This window comes from Saccopteryx bilineata, chromosome 1 (genome assembly GCF_036850765.1).
Source record: "Saccopteryx bilineata isolate mSacBil1 chromosome 1, mSacBil1_pri_phased_curated, whole genome shotgun sequence".
NCBI classification, from domain to species: Eukaryota; Metazoa; Chordata; class Mammalia; order Chiroptera; family Emballonuridae; genus Saccopteryx; species Saccopteryx bilineata.
This window is the reverse complement of record NC_089490.1, coordinates 366,519,509-366,535,204: the sequence shown is the minus strand read 5'-3', so window position 1 is coordinate 366,535,204 and position 15,696 is coordinate 366,519,509. Positions and strand designations below refer to the sequence as shown.

General features: G+C 47.6%; 1 protein-coding gene and 1 long non-coding RNA gene across 8 annotated transcripts in view; one reads left to right on the top strand and one right to left on the bottom strand.

The window, feature by feature from the left end:
- The window catches only part of NAV2 (neuron navigator 2), a 405,016-nt gene that overhangs the window by 286,451 nt on the left and 102,869 nt on the right, over positions 1–15,696 (bottom strand). Inside the window, exon 1 of one of the 7 annotated variants that reach the window (XM_066251122.1) lies at positions 12,449–12,572. The exons of the other annotated variants lie outside the window; for them this stretch is intronic. Within the exon in view, the coding sequence (XP_066107219.1) occupies positions 12,449–12,538 (90 nt within the window). The 5' untranslated portion in view covers positions 12,539–12,572. Of the gene's footprint in view, positions 1–12,448; positions 12,573–15,696 lie in introns of those variants that run through there. 7 annotated transcript variants of the gene reach the window in all.
- Positions 13,111–15,142, top strand: LOC136320706 (uncharacterized). The gene is made up of 3 exons (XR_010728364.1): positions 13,111–13,334; positions 13,533–13,733; positions 14,691–15,142. It is a non-coding gene; the product is annotated as an uncharacterized lncRNA (long non-coding RNA).

Sequence of the window (15,696 nt, the reverse complement as noted above, 5' to 3'; positions counted from 1 at the left end):
CACTGACACGAGTTAGCCCCATCTGTTTCACTTGCTGTGTCAGTAGCGCCTGCAGTGAATACCATTCTTCCGAGGGGCACCCTTGGAAAATAAACTAACGATATCCCCAGGCATCAAAAAACAGACCATCAAGACTGCGCAATCCAGCAAAAATGGAGCTGTGTGTGTGTGAAAGATTTTAAGCCATGGCTAAACTAAAGCGTGCAGGGCTTCCTGGCTAAGCCTCAGGCATGCAGAAACGACTTCTCCAGAGCCTCTTCCCCCATTCCAGAGCCTTGAGAGCTGCTGTTACTCTTATCCTGAGTCCACTGATCCTTGCTCTGTGAACTTGCAGTAGAAACCGACAGCACAGAGAACCACCCAGGAGGAAAGAACAAAACCAACCCCCTCCCCATCCCAGCTCCTAAGCATCAAATCATTCTAGAGAAGTGAGTCTAGAGAAAGGCTCTAGAATCATTGCAGGCAAGTATCTGAAGCGTCGTTCCCATTGCTTTCCTGCTCTGATTCCTCCACCTCCCTGAGCTTACTTCTCTCCCCACCCCCTCCAAGGGGGGACTCAGTGCTCCGGAAGCCCTGGGTGACGAGGGGGGAGGCTGCTGTCAAAGGCTTGAAGGAAGAAGAGGCGGAAGGAAGGTGATGGCAGCTGCACAGGGAATTTGTTTTGATTCACTTATTAGCTCTGACAGAATTTCAAGGAGGGTGTCAGTCACTTGTTTGCTTACCATGGCATTCCTCATCACACAGGCTGAAATAAGAGGGAAAATCTGACAGACCGATTGAAATGAAGAACCTGATCAGTTGTAATAAAAAAAAAATCGTAACTGCACTGAGTTAAACCAACGAGGATAATACATTTATTTATACTGCAATTAGACTTCAAATGAAGTGTAGGGTGTGTGTGTGTGGGGGGGCACTCTAAGTAAGGAACCTAAGAAAAATGCCACAAAACAAATGCACCGAAAGTCAGTATCCTAACTACTCAACTATAAATCCAGACCAACATACTGGACAGCTCAGTGGATTCAGAAGGCAGTGGCTGACATTCGGAGAGCGGTTCTCAAAGAAAGGTGAACTGTATCACTGAGAAGGAAATGCCACTGTAAAGATGAAAGTAAACCAGTCGTTCAGCATCAGAGGTGCTTTCCAGTAGATTGGTTGTAAAAAGGAACTGCTACTGTTTGGCCTCGATTCAAGAGGTCTCACTGGAGACTTCGGCCACATCATCAACATAGTATTTCCATGACTGAGGAGTACGTGGTTAGATGGTTTAGTTCTGGTTGTTCTGAAGTACAAAAATAACACTGCAGCAATAGCCCAGAGTGTTTGCCCAGGACCCGAATACCACAAAGAATGATTATTCAATTATTTACGATTTTAAGAAACTCAAAACGCACCATTTGTTCGCAAGGGAAAAGCTGATAACAAGTTCACTTCTGTATCCCCAGCCTCTAGCAAAAAGCATACTACCTACCCACAGGTGCAGCCACATGTCTCTATAACCTTTTATCTACATGGGGTGGGGGGAGGGGCCTGAAATTGGCTGGTGGCTTTTCCACTTGCTCCCTGATTTCCCAGAACAGTCAAGTTCTGCCCTCATGCCCTCCCTGGAGGGCAATGACTCCCTTTCCATCCCACCCTGGCCACCTCCCAATGCAGTACTTCTGTCTTTTGTGTTTTGTCATTCATTGCAGTAATCACAAGGGCAGTGTACCTGCTGTCTGAGGAACTGGCGTGGACAAGGGCTGAGATCTGGCTCCGCCTCTTACCAGCTGGGTGGTCCTAGGTGAGTCATGTTCTGACTGAGGATTGGGATCCCTCACCTGTGCGACCGTGATATGCACACTTGTTTTACAGACTAAATGAGAGCTTTCAGGTAAGCGGTTAACAGTGTCTGGACACAGTGTTAAATAAATGGTGTTTATTCATATTCCAATTAACAAACTCTTGGCTATCTAAATTTGCGGGGGGGAGGGGATAAGTCATTGTAGACTGCTGAGGGTTTACACTTCTGAGAACCACACATTTTTATTAAATTGGGAATCTTTCCCAAATGGATTATTATGATCTCTGCTTTTGCCTTGATGGCCCACAGACGTCACTATGAATAATAGTGTTTTGATGTGTACAAGGATGCCCTTAGGGCCTGCTGAGCTGCTGGGAAAGAGGGTATAAAAATAAGAGAAAGTACTGTTCAAGTTAGAGGCTTGATGGGACTTTTTAGTAAATGAAAAAAATGTAAATAGTAGGATTTGGTGGCGCCCCTTTGAGCTTCTGCAAGGCTTAGTGGGGAAGGCTTTGTGCTCTCAGCTGCTCTGCAGGCAGGTGAGGCTGCTAGCACGCTGGCCTCCAGGAGCACCGAGATGTGACTGGGTCCTGTATTCCCCACCTGAGCCCCTACAGAATGGTTCTGCCGGCCCTCCCTCTCGACATACGTTTTATAATATGGTTAATGTGAACTTCTTTAGACCAAGGAGTTTACATCTCTCTATGGACCCAGAAGACAGTATATAGCAGGGGAGAGAGAGGACCCACTGCTGGTTTCCTCCCTTGTTATCTTCAGCGATCTACTTATCCACACAACCACCAGAGATACACCCCGATACCTGCCCACATGTGTGCTTTTATTTCAAAGGGACACCTGTGCGCACACACACAGCAAGTAACTAGAGAGAAGGGCAGGGCTTGTCACTATCCTGGATTTCCATCTTGTTCCACGTCCTGGCACCACCCTCACTCCTACCTTCGCCGTGACTATCAGGTTGAGATACACTGCTTCGAGCCGCATGCTCACCTTGGCGCGTCACACAAACTGCCCGAGCAGCTGCCCGCGCGGGTTCTGCTCTTGCTGCCGTCTTGTGTAGGATGAACACTGCCACTGGCCAAAGGTCCATGGTGACGTCAGAGAACACCTTCTAGACTCAGACCACTTAGGTTCCGATCATGTCTCAACCACTTCCTGGCAAAGCTATCCTGGACACGTTACCTAAACTGTCTGAGCCTCGGCTTCCTTATCTGTAACATGGATCAACTGCCTATTCTGGTTATGGCGAGACTGAAACGAGGTAGCAATCTAACAAAGGCCGGCACACAGTAAGGGCTCCAGATGTGACCTGTGATGACAATTCCCATGAAGATGATGACACGTACCACAAGCTCTTTGCAAACAATGGATTCCTTTAGTTCTCTACTCACTTGTGAGGCAAATTTCATTTCCCTCGCTTAACAAATGAGGAGATCAAGGCTCTGAGGGGTAAAATAACTCTCCCAATGTCACGTGACAAGAACGCAGGGATTGAAAGAAGTGACTCTGGCTCCTAATGATGCCACACTGTTACTGAGAGGCCCACACAGGAGCCAGCAGCCATTGAAGGTCAAGTGCCACAGCAGTGTGGGAAAAGCAGCAAGAAAGGGCAAGGCTTGCTGCACAATAGCCAATACAGTGTCACCCTGTCCTGCCCCTGGGAACAGAGTGGCCGCTTGTCATTCAGGACTAACAGATCCAAGAGGGGACTGACACTTTCCCATGTCGCCAAAGCACAAAGCAAACATAATTTCGCAAAAGGGTCACTATAACAAAAATAAAAATGCCAATAGAACATGAGTTACCACTGCAGGGCTGTATCCAAACAGGGAACTGCTCAGGAGTAAAGCCCCCCAGCTCCTGCCATCTGGAGTGGGGCAAGTCCAGTCTGAGACCCTGTGCAGTGAACGCCGGGGCCGCGCCTGGGAACGGTCCCACCAGCACACAATGGTGGCATTGTCTGTCAGGGACACGAACAAGTAGCAGGTGGGTGTGCACAGCAACTCCGGAGGTTTGAAACTGTGCCTTTAGAAAAATAAACCAGGCCGATGAATGTGCTGGGAGGGACTGGTGAGATCCTAAGAATGAGCATGTAGGCGTCTGCTTACTCCACACCTTGGGTTAACCTACTTCCAATGCCAGTGATCCCCCTTTCCTACCACTCTATTTGCCTGGGACAGGCGTTGTATGTATACACAGCATTTTCCCATTCATTCTCACTTGATCACTACCACCTACGCGCGAGGGGTATGGGCTTCTGCGGAGGGCCTACTGTGTGTCAGGTGTCTATACCTGTGATTTCATTTATAGTATCTCCTCACTGGAGTGGCAGCTCCAGGAAGACAGGAATTCTTATCTGTTTTAATCACTGAAGTTTTCCAAACATCTAGTGCAGCGCCTGGCACATAGTAGGTGCTCACTAAATAGTTACTGAATAAATAAATGATCATCCCAATTTTACATACTGGAAAACAGAGGCTCTGAAAGGAGAAGAAAAAGTGCACAAGGTCACACAGCTAATAAAAGGTGACACTCCCATTTGACCCAGGGAGCCTGCCCTGGAGCTCTCTCCTGGGGCCTCCCTGGGAAATCAGAAATGGCAGGTGAGGATGAAGGCGGAATTATTCCCAGTTGCTTCAGGATAAATCGGAACCCTCAGCAGCACTGCCTCTCACCTACTCCAACCTTAGAAGTTGGATCGGAACAACTTCCAACCACTGCGTCTAGCGGCTCCAAGGGGAACCAATGTCAGGCCCACCTGGAATTTCTCAAGCACTTTCTGTCCTTTCCTGCATTCATCAGCTACTGATTAGGCATGCTCTCCTTCCAGTGCTTCCTCCATGGCTGTAGGGGGCTTCGGGCCCCTCCCTGCAGGCCTGGGGACAGCTGCTGCGCCCACTCTTTGACAGTAAGCATCCCAAACCCACGAGAGCTTTTCAGAGCTGCCTGGAAGGGCAGCCACACCTGAGGGGCTGGTGACAACCTGGGCAATAATACAGGTCTCTCTCCCGTCTGGCTATTAAATAACCTTTTATGCCTCTATCCAAATCACCACACCTCCCTCACCTGCAGACTAACTGCAGGTAACGAGATGCCAGCAATTGTGCCCCACAGTCACTCCTATCCAGCCCAAATGCATCGGCTTAGCTTTTTTTTTTTTTTTTTTTTTTTTTTTTTTTTTTTTTGGTGTGTGTGTTTATTTTTCCGAAGCTGGAAACTGGGAGGCAGTCGGACAGACTCCCTCATGCGCCCGACCAGGATCTACCCAGCATGCCCACCAGGGGGCGATGCTCTGCCCATCTTGGGGCGTCGCTCTGCCGCAATCAGAGCCATTCTAGCACCTAAGGCAGAGGCCACCGAGCCATCCTCAGCGCCCGGGCAAACTTTGCTCCAATGGAGCCCTGGCTGCAGGAGGGGAAGGGAGAGACAGAGAGGAAGGAGAGGGGGATGGGTGGAGAAGCAGATGGGCACTTCTCCTGTGTGCCCTGGCCGGGAATCGAACCCAGGACTCCTGCACGCCAGGCCGATGCTCTACCACTGAGCCAACCGACCAGGGCCTGCATCGGCTTAGCTTTGTAGGCACAGGCTCCTACCCAGCCAAGACCCCAGCGTCCTGGGTAACCTCTGGCAGGTTGCTTAACCTCTCTGAGTCTCAGTCTCCTCTCCATAGGACTGTTGGGTGGATAGAGTAAAATGTGAGACCTAAAGAACCCTGCACGTAATTGGGCACAGCATATGCCCAGGCTTTGTGACCTTGGGAGAACTAGCATTCTGAGCCTCAGTTTCCACATCTTTAAAATGGGATAATAATCTATTATTCCATTATCTATTATGAGGGCTGTTCTGTTTAATGTTTGTTAAATGCTTAACACAGTACCCAGCACACATTTAATGTGAAATGTCACTTCCCCTTCCTGCCTCATCTCTGTGTCCCCAACCCATGATCTCGCAGGTCCCCCACTCACACCACGGGCTCCAGACTGCATTAATCTTTGGTCCCGCTGGCGGGTTTTCTGGTCTGACATGTCCTCCCTCATCTCCACCTAGCAGGGTATTCCCTTCTCCTACAAACCACACCTGACTTCCAGGCTTCTCTCCCTCTCTGAAACCCTGCAATTAAATTAACTGCACTCACAATTAACCCTGTGTGCCTGGCTCCCCCGCCCCTGTGCCTCTGTCCACACTCTCCTCCCTGCTGCTAGTGCCATCTCTACCCACCACCTGGCAAACGCCTACGCAGTGTCTGAAAAACAGTCAAGTCTCAGTCCCTGTAATCCACTCCCAACCCATGTTCTCACTCCCAACACGGGATTATTTGTTCCTTCTTCTTGTCTCCAAAAGCCCTTTGACATGCCCTTATCACAGCTATGATAACTACCCACTCACCTCTCTCTCAGTTAGGAGTTCCTAGGGAGAGGAGAACAAGTTTTATACATCTTTGTAACATTAGTACAATGTCTGACTCATGACAGGGGCTCAATAAATAAGAACTTATAACTTACTGGAGGGTGAATGGATGGATGGAAAACAAAGGAACAGATGGACAGAGGAGAGGAGGGAGAAACTGACTAATCAATGTTCAGATGGATGGACATATGGATGGGTGGGTAGAAGAAAAGACAGGTGAACGATTAAATGGGGAGATAGATGGTCAAACGGATGAATGAATGGATGGGATGGATGCATAAGTCTGTTCTCTTCACTGCCTAGATGATCAAGTCCATGAAATCACAGAAGTTCATGCAGCTTTTACAGCAGTCATAGAACAAGGGAAGAACAGGAACTGAGAGGTGACACTCCAGCAGCATAATAGCAGGACCCACCTGACAGTGAACAGTAAATCTCTATTTAAAAAGACAGACACACATAACTAGAGCAAGCATATACTGGCTCAGGAGTTGATTGTTAAGCCTTTTTTTTAATTTTTTTTTTTTTTACGGAGACAGAGAGAGAGTCAGAGAGAGGGATAGATAGGGACAGACAGGAATGGAGAGAGATGAGAAGCATCAATCATTAGTTTTTCGTTGTGACACCTTAGTTGTTCATTGATTGCATTCCCATATGTGCCTTGACTGTGGGCCTTCAGCAGACCGAGTAACCCCTTGCTTGAGCCAGTGACCTTGGGTCCAAGCTGGTGAGCTTTGCTCAAACCAGATGAGCCCGTGCTCAAGCTGGCGACCTCGGGGTCTCGAACCTGGGTCCTCCACATCCCAGTCCGATGCTCTATCCACTGCACCACCGCCTAGTCAGGCTGATTGTTAAGCTTTTAGGAAATTTGCAAGCAGGTTGTTAAACACAGCCATTATTTATAAAGAAATATCAGAAAGAAAAGTTAACAAAAGCTCATTTACAATTGCATCCAGAAGAATAAAACAGCTGAGACTGGGCTTTCTTCTTCGGGCAGCTGTTTCCTAGTTGTCCAACTTTGCGTTATCAGAATGGGCTAAAATTATTCAAAATATTATCCAAAAGGGTGAATAAAACCTATATGATTAGATATTTCAGATTCTCTACAATGTTCTCACACAAGCTATTGCTGAATCCCCAAAAGCCAATTTATCCACAATTACAATTACAGGATTTTGGTGACAGGAGCAGCTTTAGTGATCTGATACAACTTTACAGATGAAGAGAGAATTATATTTATGTTACTTCCAAACCTAAGTACATGGCATTCTGCTGTGAACGTAAAAATAAATACAGGTGTCTATAGGCATGATCATTTATGAGGCCACAATAAAAAAACAATGAAGCAAATAAAGATGTAGCACTTTTTTTTTTTTTTTGGTATAATAAAGCTGAACTTAAAAATTGAATATTTCTAATATTTATTCCTAAAAAAATAAAATATTTTCAAATTGTTTAGAATTTCCAATTTTATTAAAATTTAACTGACATATAATGACCTGCGTCTATTTCAAATGTACAATTTGATGCGTTCTGACCTAGATATACCCATGAAACCATCACTTCCAGCAAAATAAACATTTCTACCAGCCCCAAGCCCTTCCCTGCCACCTTTATAACCCATCCCTCACTCTACCGCTGATGCAAGCATAACCCTGATCTGCTCTGTCATTGCAGATTTATTTGGGTTTCCTAGGACGGTATATAAATAGAATTATAGTCTTAATAAATTAAGTTACATAACCAATTAAAGTTTTAAAGGTCATAATACACACTCAAAACTCATCACTTCCTAATTATTTTAGCCTTGTTGATGCTCTTGAGCTTGTTGACTTCTATCCTATCCAAATGAAGGAAATGGTATAGAAAGGTATACTACTAAATCATCTATTTACAATTCTGTGTTCAGAGACCTCATGCTGGTAGGGTGATTTACCACGGAAATCAGCAGGTGCTACCTATCAGGCTTATTTTTCCCCCCTCCAGAAAGCCAATTGTTAAGCCACTAGGCAAACACAGGTGGAACAGGAAAAAATCATGTTATTTCTCCCCTCCCCACCCCCCACCATGGGGAGGTGTAGGACTATGCAGATTTAGGGGAGCAGAGACCGAGCTAAAATGCTTTGCATGAGAAAAAGAGAATTGAGGGAAAGAGATTTAGAGATGGGAAGCAGGGACTTCAGAGAGGTGGGAGGAGTCCTGGGAGACAAAATCTAGGGGTATTTCATGAAGTCCTTGTACATGATCTGAACTGTACCCTTTCAATAAAATCTATATTTTTATCAATGTTTTCTAGGGCAAATGAGACCCTTTTTAGGTAAACCAGGAGGTGCCAAGCCCTGCTGCCTACTGGGTGAAGAGACAGGAGAGAGTAAGTCAGAGCCACGCACGTTTAGGCTGCTCCCAGTTAAGAGTGACAAGGTTTCCCCACAGGGACAAGTGGGTAGGTGGTGAGCCGGTAGTATCCCTGTGCAGCACATAGCAGGGTACTTGTCACAGGGCACTTACTCAAGAAATGCTGGCTAAAAGGCCCTCTTTGCTGCCTCATCCCTACAGCATAAGCCTCTTGGGCTTTGGCATCAGTCTTCCAAACATTTCTGGTCTTCCAGGTGGCCAGCCTCTCCCTGCCCCCAACAGCAGCTCCGCCACCCACAGAGGTAGCTGTCCCAACTGGCCTGCTCACAGCGCTCACTCTTCCCAGGCACTGCCTCGGCCAGACCTTGGTGATGAGAACTCACCTGAACCACCTGCCCTTCCATGGGGGCTTGCTGAGTCGCAGGTAAGAAGCTGCCAGCGATGACCAGGTGTGTCACTGTTCCTAATTAACATTTACATTTCCAGTGACGCCATCAATCCTCTGAAGCCAGGAGACTGATGTGAGGAAACGTAATTAGTCTGGCGAGGCTAGAAGAGTCTTTCTTTCTCTTTCTATCTTTCTTTCTTTCTCTCTCTCTCTCTCTTTCTTTCTTTCTTCCTTCCTTTTTAAATGGTAAACAGTTTTTTATCTTGGTTGAGAATTTTTAGATCCATTCAGAACACTGCAAGTGAGTGGCTACAGAAGCTGTACACTGCTTATTAAAACGCACAATACCCGACACAGACTGTGTTATTATTTCAGGATGCTCTCTTACCTAAGCAATACGAGCAGAGGATGGTAGTTTAGGGCTTCCCCTGGGTCAAGTTTCTTGAGAAGATTACACGGCTGCCTGATTTATCATGGAGAAGTGGAGTCAGTGAGGACCCCACGCATTTGCTTTTCCGCGTGAGAGACTGGAATCGAAGGCAGGGCAAGGTGGTAGAGCCTACCCCCAGTTTCACTAGGGAAGGAGGTGGAAGAGCTTAGGGGCCCGGGAAAGCAAGGGGGGCAGCATGTCTCCTTATTCTGCCCCCACTTCCAAGCAGGGGTAAGGAATAATTTCATGCATTTCCCTGAACTTTATGTTAGTGCCAAGGAGAAAATATAGTAGAGTAGTCACAGGCGTGAAACCAGCTCTGGGGTCAGATCCTGGCTTCACCTCTTAAGGCACACAAATCCAGGCAGGTCATTTCACCTCCAGCTCAGTTTTTTCACCTGCCAAGTGGAGAGAGCAGTACCTAGCATAAACTTATATTAAGGATTAAATGATAAAAGTCAAGCCCCTGTGAGCAAGCATTCAATGAAGGGTAATGATGCTTATTATGGAAGATCTAGGTGCTCAAAGTCATTGGGCCCGGAAGGACCTTAGAAAGTCCAACATCCTCATAAATGGTCAGAGAGAGAGAGAGAGAGAGAGAGAGAGATCCCATTGGGCAGAGGGGTACTGAGCCTGGTAAAGACAGAGCCGTGTCACTTGTGGGAAAGTTGTGTAGGAAGCTTTAAAAATCTCTGGAGGGCAGGCAGTTCCCAGCAGCGGCTGGCACTGCCCTGCCCCTTCACCAGTTAGGAGCCTCCTTCCTTTCTCAGCACCAGCACAGCCAAGTGACTTGGCCTCGGTGGAAGGGACCGTTGTGCCCTGGGCCGCTCTCCAGCCCAGATGTCAGGACTCTCAGGCTTAGGGTATGTAGGGGTTTTTGTGTGTGTGTGTTCTGTATTTTTATAACAGGCTTTGATGGGGAAGACTGAAAGATACCAAGCTGGCACCCAGGAAAGGAGTGTCTGCTCCTCTCCCTGGGGTACAACCTGGCCCAGAGCACAAAGGAATGATTTGCACAAAGATATATTTATTTTACAAAGTCCTGGAAAAAAGCCCTGATTGATTCATCCCAAGAAGAAGAATTAAAACTCTAACAACAATCCAGCCTCCCACCTGCAGCACCGACACTTTATAAAGCTCTTTCGTAGACACGATCTAATCTGAGCCTTGCCACAGTCTGGGAGGAGGGGGAGGCAGCTGCAATTCTCCCCATTTCACAGAAGAGGAAAGAGCTCAGCTGGACAGAGATCAGCATCAGCTCGGCAGCCCAGGTATCCCAACTCCAACTGGCCAGGGCCAATTCTCCCCATTTCACAGACGAGGAAAGAGCTCAGCTGGACAGAGATCAGCATCAGCTCGGCAGCCCAGGTATCCCAACTCCAACTGGCCAGGGCCAATTCTCCCCATTTCATAGAAGAGGAAAGAGCTCAGCTGGACAGAGATCAGCATCAGCTCGGCAGCCCAGGTATCCCAACTCCCACTGGCCACCCAGGGGTCACGTGACAGGTGCAAAAACCAGGCCAGGTCATTAGATGGCCATGATGGGGAGAGATTTCTAGAACAAAACTGGAGGGAGTGTTCTCTTCTGAGAAAAGAGGAATCTGAATTCTGTGTCTACTCAACCAGGTGCAGCAGCAGACGGAAATCCTGTGCAGTATGAGGATGTTCATCGAAGCTCAGAACCACATACCACAGCTTCGCTCTACTAAAATATCTATTTTTAACGTCCTACCTCTTAAAGAAACCTCATCCACAGGGCAGTGAGCCTAGACCCCAGAGCTTAGTCATCATCTCCCAAACACTTCCCCGTACATCGCCCTTCGCCTCGGGTACTGTTAGACATCTAAAGCGAAGGACACAGCGGTGTCCAATATCCCAGCAGCCTTCCACCTCTAATGAGCCAGCATGCCCAGAGGATGGAGGCCACGAGAAGATGTAAAATACTCAGAGGGCTCAGTAGAGCAGCTCACATGGAAAATGGCCTCAAAACTGCATCAAATGGGTATCTTTGTGCAGAAAGTTTTTTCCTATAGCATCCAGACCAACACCATTTGTGTCCTTACAGATACAGACTATCTGCTCACCCCAGCAAATGCTTTGGGGGCTTAGACATTTTACAATACATCATTCTAAGGTCAGTTAGGTGTAGTTACCACTAAGCAAGTGAGAGCAACACCTTCTTCCCTGTAAAATAAGCCCTCACGAAAGCCTGTAAGGTTCACGTGGCCTAGGAAGGAGGTGGGCTGGGGGAGGAGCAGGGAGATGGGGGAAAAGCAGGAAGCTGGGGGGGGGGAGGAGGCAGAAATTTTGGGAGGAGAAGGAAACCGGACATCATATTTTGCAAGCTAAGCTAAACACATCAAAATGACTATTCTAACTGTCAAACCAGTGTGCCACTCTGCCACAAGCCTCAGGACTGGCCCTAGCCCCAGGGTCACATTAAGAGGCTAAAGCTTAAGGAGGCATAAAGAAAAAAGAAATGCATCTTGCCTTTTTGCTCTGTATTGCAAGCTCCCCGCTGGACTCCCCACAGTAAGCAGAAAGCCACGGAGCTTTCTGTCTGGCTCAGGAGATCCCATCCAAGCCAATCCGGCCAGAGGTAGAGTCAGACTGGAAATCACTTCAAGTTGTCCCCACACAAACCCTTTCTGCAGTGAAGCTCCCTAGAGGACTCCCTTCTATCTGCAAACCCTTAACAAAGCTCAATCTTTCTCCCCATTTGAAATCTGCCACACCTGTTGGCATATTCCACCTTCCTCATCATTGCCTTTGGTTATTTGCAATTGTATTTTTTCAGGCTATTAACAACTTCCAGACACATCCTCTCTCCCTGCTCTAAAAATACACACTGGGTCCTCACCGTGAGGACAGGAAACAAAGAGCAACAAGGAGGTGGCAGGCAGTTCCACGAAGCAGTCTACAGATGAATGAAAGACCAGCCCGGAGCCCTCGCCTTCCCACCTAGCATAGACAACAGACTGGAACCATCTCTAAAAACCATCCCAATTCAAGCAAACTTCATCCTCTCTCCCCACAGACCCTGCCGGAGTCCCTCGAGGTTGCTTACCACTTTATAATGGTCGCAGGAATCCCAGCTTTGGCCCCGGGTGGGAACCCATAAGTTGATGCTTATGGGCATGGCTTGACCTACAAGCATGGTCAGCAGTCCACGGCCTGCTCCCTCTCGGGGTGTCTAGTTCAAAGCACTGTGGAGGCGTGTGAAGCCTCAAAGGTTAATTTTAGCTGAAGTCACGCTCCCGCTGTGGTCAGATTTTCTTACACAGGCCACCTCCTGAATAGCGGCAGCTTATGTTACCCCAACCCGCTGGGCGGCCCTCTGGCCCTCGGCCCTGACTGCCGACGGCTACAATTCTTCCCTCTCCATCTCCCCACCAAACTCTCTTCACCCTCCAAAATAATCTGACTCTCCATGCTTACATTAAGGGAAATAAATCACAGTTCCTTTGCTGCCCTAGGCAAACTAACTTGGGGATGGCTCCCACCCCCATGCCCACACATGGCAAAGGCTGGGGTAAGGAAGCTGTGGGCCGAGGGGCTGCACAAACTGCACTTGAACTGGACGGTAGCTGCTGAGGCCACACAGGAGCAGACACCCGATGTGCTTTCACTTTCTGCAGGGAGGTTTGGACGACCTTTGTGCTGCTAGTTGTGAGGTGGCCACACGTGTCTCATCTCTTTCTTGACATTCTGTCAAAGGCAGGAATAACATTGCCAGCCCTTCCACTTTTCCAAGAGGCTGATGAAGGAGAGCAAAGCGCTCGCTCCTGCGCAGAAAAAGAATGTGAGCCTTCCTTCAGCTCTGCAGGGGTTGTGAAAGGGCTCCCGGGCACTCCTGTGGCCGCCGGGTTCCAGATCTCAAGAAGTGGACGAGTGCAGACCTCAGGAGGAAGGGCACCAGAAGCAGCCCGTTTCAGGCCTCACTTCTCACCAAGGTCAGTAATTGGGACCTAAGAGTTTAAGAAAGCGGTTTGTGCAAGAGGAGCTTGCCAGACAGAATTCTGTTGTGTTCCTGAGGTTACTATTTTTTTTTCAGTGGGGACAGGACCATAGAAAGGGTATGGAACAATTAAACAAATCCAGACTGGCCTACTGAGATCGTTAAATAAATCCTATAACCTATCACCTTGCAGGCAAAAGGCTGGGGAGCAGCATCTGAAATAGGCACTAAGACCACACCCAGAAACTGCTCCAGGTAGGACTCAATGCAGTGTCTTCACCCACTGGAGGTCTACCTGCTACACTCCCATGGTGGCCTGAGCCTCTCCTGCCTAAGACTCATCATGCTTGAAACCATTCATTCACTCGGGAGTTTACAGAGCATGTGCTCCGTGGTAAGTACCCTTGTAGGTTCAGAGGAGCCAGCAGTGAGTAAGAGAAGTGCTCTCGTGGGACTTTGGCCTATTGAGGATGAGGAGTGGTGGCAGAGAGAGATAAAATAACAAACTAATGACAAGCTAGTATCAAAAAATGATAAATGCTACGACTAAAATGCAATAGGGAATGAATGGTGAGGAGTGGAGGGATACTATGGTAGGAAATCAAGAATCGCCTCTCTAAGGAGGTGATGTCTAGAGACCTACCTGATAAGAAGGGATAAAGATGCAAAGACACAGGGGAGGGGTTCTCTCCGAGATCGGCTGGAGCAGAATCCCCTGGGAACTTACTCAAAATGCACTCTCCGGGCTCACTCCAGACCTGCTGAGGCAGAAACACTGCAGCCCACCCCAGCAGCCTGGGTTTGCACAAGCTCTCCAGGTGACTGACTCTCGGGCGCACTACAGTTTGGGACCCACTGATGTAGGGGAAGAACTTTCCAGGGGGAGGACTCATTAAACAACAGGAACCTGTGGTTTAACGCACCTCTAAGATCCCCCAGCCATCAGCCCAGGGCCTAGCTCATAGTAGGAATCCAATAAATAATTTTTAACTGCTCTCCCAACATAAAGTCCCAGCCCTCTAGAACCCAGATAAAAATCACAGGAACATATAAATCACAAGTGTTATGTTCATAAAACTTCAGCAAAAACACCCACAAAGGAAGACGAGGTCATTTAGAATTTGCAGGTGGCCAGTGGGAAGCTTTTTTTAAAAAAAGGGCTTGAAACTGCCAGCCGCTAAAATCGCCTCTTCCCAATCTAATAAAACTTGGCATCACGAAGTTGGCAATTAGATTTCCTGTAAAAGGCTAAATGTGGTGGCCTTCTGCTTCCTGATTCTGAAACTCGGTAAGAAAGGCATTAGTGTGCGGCAGCTGGGATAATCATTTAATTGATCTTTTCCACCCACAGAAGCCTCCTTTCCCTGCTCCAGCCCACTGAATTGTAAATCAATGTCACCTTCCATGTAAGCAAGAAAAAAGCAGGAGGAAGCACCCACTTCCCCAAACCAAATTGGAGTCAATTTCCTAATGAGGTCTCAGTGAGGCTCTAAGTGGGTGCTGCCATTTCTCCCCTTCTGGCCTCCTCACGGCCACCCACGCAGCTCGGACCTGGCCAGCGGGAGCCCCAGCGACATGCAAGGCGGGAAACGAGGGGCTGCCCACAGTGGGAACACCGTGACAGAAAGGGTGTGGATTCGCCTATCAGCCGGACCAGACTGAAAACCCTGCACTGGACACTATTTCAAAAGCATCTGAAAAGGCATTTGGCATATAGGAAGGGTTCAATAAATCATGTTTATTTTTCTCCTCCTCATTAACACTATATGTAATTTCACTCTTTATCCAACAAATATTTATTGAATACCCAACTATGAACACTTAGTGGGGAGAGAATGATGCGCAAAACTGACATACAGCTTACTGTCTTGAGGAAGTGACGGGCGTTCATCAAATAAGTATGTCCAACAAAGGTATTATAAAAGGATGTCAGAGGGCAATTGTGCCCAATGCTATGAGATGAGTACATGGCGCCCAAGCCTAGAATGGAAGAATTCAACTTTAGAGCTTATTAAAACACAGATGCCCGGGCCCCAGGTGGGCTTCTAAATCAACCTCACGGCATGGGCGCTGGCACAGGTGGGTTTAATAAGCTTCATAGGGGGTTTACTCCCTTGTAGGATTGGGAGGTCACAGAAAAGCAAGGGGGGGAAAGGTTAGAATAATCCATATGGTAATTGATTAGAGTTGGAAACTCCATATAAATTATAAACTAAATTCATACACTAAATGATAGTATAGTTTATCAGTATAAACTATATACTGACCTATATAGAATACTGTATCAGTATCTATAAACTAATGTTAGCTTAATCTAGATGCAGTATTTAAGGGTATGTTTGTATACATGGGTTAGT